Source organism: Austrofundulus limnaeus, unplaced genomic scaffold (genome assembly GCF_001266775.1).
Source record: "Austrofundulus limnaeus strain Quisiro unplaced genomic scaffold, Austrofundulus_limnaeus-1.0 Scaffold64, whole genome shotgun sequence".
Taxonomy (NCBI): Eukaryota; Metazoa; Chordata; class Actinopteri; order Cyprinodontiformes; family Rivulidae; genus Austrofundulus; species Austrofundulus limnaeus.
The window spans coordinates 84299-87768 of record NW_013952466.1 but is presented as its reverse complement, the minus strand read 5'-3'; the positions used below and the strand labels follow the sequence as shown (position 1 = coordinate 87768).

Sequence of the window (3470 nt, the reverse complement as noted above, 5' to 3'; positions counted from 1 at the left end):
ATATATATGTTTGTAGATACTTGTATAAGATGTCAGTTTTTTCTATGGGTGCTAATGTATTTCACATGTATTATATATTAAATCACACTGATGTGATATAAAACCATGCTTAAAAAGCCTGAAGTGAGACAGGCAGTACTTCTGTCACTCTGCAGGGGAACCTGTAAACCCACCACCTCATTCTTCTGCTGTACATTAGAGAAAAATATCAGCTAAAACAAATAGAACACGAGCTGGACTGCAACATCTGTTTGTTTGCTCTGAATGCTAAAATCGAAGATTATTATTATTATTTTTTCTGTAAAGTGGAAGTTGAACCAAAACATGAATGGATTTGCATCCAACTGCAGAGAGTTTTTAACCCCTTACTACCCAGGGACCAGCAAAGCTTACAGATATTCAGGTAAAAGTTTTTCTGGATGATTTCTATTATTGAGGTAAATATTTAGATATAATAATATCGAACTGTAATAGAGTCTGCTAGAGTTTGGTACAGAATACATGAATTCCTTGAGGCTGGCTAAACCTGACAGTAGAAATGATTTTTTTGAGTAAAGATTTCTGGCTAATGCAGCTTTGAAGTGAATACATTATGTTTACGACACAACCTGTCCTCTCTTTCAAATGMTTTAAGCTGCCAGAACTCATAGCGTACCCTCTGTAGATCAGTTTCTGTTTAAAGTCAAGTATTTCATTAAAATACAGTATACAACAGAATACATTCAGCACACGGTAGAGAAGGGATAAGTGGCTCTTTGAAGGGATCTGGATCATGAGGAGCCGTTCGTTTCATAGATCCATTCAAAAGAACTGTTAGATTCTGAACAATTAACAATGGTTAAATTGTGTTTTAAAATATTACGGTTCATCTAATTGTGTGATATATTAATGCTGTTGATCTGTGTTTATCTACTTTAACTGAATTCATGGCTTGTGGATGGGAATGTTGTGTGTAAAAACACAGATGTGAATGTTTATCTTTGTAGGTTGTAGAGTAGAATTAGGTTTACGATGCGCTATTAAGCTGGTGGGCCAAATAGATGAACTGTTTGGGTAGTGCCTGGGGAGAAAAGGAGATTGCAGAGTCATATAACAGGACACTCAACCCCCTTTGAAGGGGACTCTTTAAAAACCTGACTGTTGTACAGAAATTCAGCTCATGTTCTTGACATAGTATGCATTGTACCTTGTCTGTATATGAATTCCTTGCCACAAGTAAAAAAGAGCTCAGCCAGATCTGCTGCTTGTTTGTCATTCCTTGTGTCTTGATAATTAATTTATCCAACAGATGTGTATCCAGTAGGGTTGGGCATAATCGTATCGTGTGCAATTAATCGTCAGAAAAACATTAATCAATTAATTTTTGGCACTTGACGATTAATACGATTAATGCCACCWGGCAGACTAACCGCTTGGTGTTCCTCTCTGATTCAAATATGACCAACATTAAAAAATGTGTAATTTATTTATCTATCAACACAATTTAAAGTTTGATGTATAGCCTGAAGTCTGTAATTTTGTCACAATTTGGAACAGATTTTTACGAAGAGCCAATTTTCTCCCTATAAATTGGTCATGTGACCAGGATATAAGGGTGTCCAGAGACTCCAGGGGATTAATCGTCAAATTAATTGTTATCGGCTAAATACCACAATTAATAGTGATTAATTTTTTTTGCCAATATTGCCCAACCCTAGTATCCAGTTTTGTCAGATTCTACTATAAATCATGACCTTCATCTCACATAACTGGTTGTATTTAATTCATTTGAAGCCCTTATAATAGGAGGTCATTTCAACAGATGAGCTGCCTTACCTGTGCTTCCAGAGAGCTGACGGTGTCAGCATGGTTTGTCCGAACAGCCAACAACTCTGCTCTGGTTCCTTCCAGACTGAACTCCAGACTGGATTTCTGAAAAGGCAACAACAGAAACAGCTGTTTATGCTAAATATATTCAAGTAATCATCACCGTGAAATAACACAAAGTTTGTGGGACAGAATGAACCAAACATGCATGTTTTTGTTCTGGAGAACATGTAACCTTCAGGCAGAAAGGACCCAGGACGGAGGTGATCCTGCAGCCTTACTGAGACGGCCCCAACCACTTGTCCACTATTCTGCACAGTTTTGTTTTGTTAAATGATGTACTGGTTGAATGAAAAATTAAAAAGCATCATCTGATTCTAAGTCATTTCCCCCATTATTACTTTTCAGTTCCAGTCATTTTTCTATGTTTAAATAAAAGCTTCAAACAAAACTTGTTCCCAAATATTTTGGAACAAAAGAAACAAGAACCTCCAATTTCACATCAAAACTGAACTGTTAGTTGTCAGAACTACATCTTTACACATTTGTCTTTCATTTATTATCACTGAACAACTGAAGTGTAACAGAAACACACCTCCTGCAGCAGCTCCTGTAGGTGCTCGTACTGGCTCAGGTTCCCTTGCAGGCGTCTCTCTAAAGAAGAAACTTTTTTCTGAAGTTCCACTAGCAGGCGCTCCTTGTCCTCCTCCGTCACAGCAGCCTGAAGTCAGAAAACATGTCTAGGAACAAGTTTCCCACTGAAAAACCTAACTTAATTAAATCTCAGCTTATCTTTATGCACAATCTGTGACATTAGAATGGKCTTGTTTCCTTTTGGTTAATGGAAACAGTAGGCTCTTTTTCTTCTGACCTTTTGCTGTTGCACCTTCAGGGTGTCATTTTCAGCCTGTAGCTCCTGCAGGGACTTCTCTAAAGATGACACCATATTCTGGGACTAAACCAAAGAAAGATGAGAACGAATCACTGAGAAGCTTGGTAATGCACATCCTGTGCAGCTTGTGTTTGAAGCTGACCGTCTGGAAGTCTTCAGAAACCCGATGAATGACTGACTGCAGCTCCTGGCACTGTCCCTCCAGCTCACTGTTCTTCTTCTCACCTTCTTCTCGTAGCAGCAACAGTTCTTCTCTGCAGTTGATAGTTGATCAGAGGCATTTAAAATGTTGTCTTATTGAGATTTGACAACAAAAGTTTCTTTTTTTCTAAGTAGCTGCATGTTAAGTTCAAGATAAAATAGTGTGAATATGTGAGTTAATAATTGATCATCTTACCGTTCAATTTCAAACTCAGAGTTGAGTCTGCAGCTCTCCGCCTGCTGCTGCTGCAGAGCCTGGAGTTTCCCCCGAGACTCAGACAGACCTCTTTTAGCTGACTGGAGCTCAGCTTCCTTCTGCTGAAGGTCCTGCTCCCGCTGGCTGAGCAACTCCTCCTTTCTCAGCAACTGAGAAATATTCATAGAAAACAGACTTCATTCAAATATTCAGCTCCACACCCAGAGAAAATCTAATTCAATAAACATGCGTGTGAAAAATGAAAAATTAAATCTTTCATGCCTTTTTTCTGATTTTTAGTTTTTTTCCTCACACGGTCAAAAACACACACACACACACACACACACACACACACACACACACACACACACACAC

At 38.5% G+C, this 3470-nt stretch overlaps 1 protein-coding gene across 5 annotated transcripts in view; it reads right to left on the bottom strand.

Moving 5' to 3' along the window:
- Positions 1-3470, bottom strand: part of golga1 (golgin A1) — a gene marked incomplete in the record, with an annotated part of 54539 nt that overhangs the window by 33085 nt on the left and 17984 nt on the right. For all 5 annotated transcript variants that reach the window (XM_014009960.1, XM_014009957.1, XM_014009958.1 and 2 more), the window contains 5 exon segments: positions 1816-1911; positions 2402-2527; positions 2678-2761; positions 2841-2952; positions 3096-3265. In XM_014009960.1, the coding sequence (XP_013865414.1) occupies positions 1816-1911; positions 2402-2527; positions 2678-2761; positions 2841-2952; positions 3096-3265 (588 nt within the window).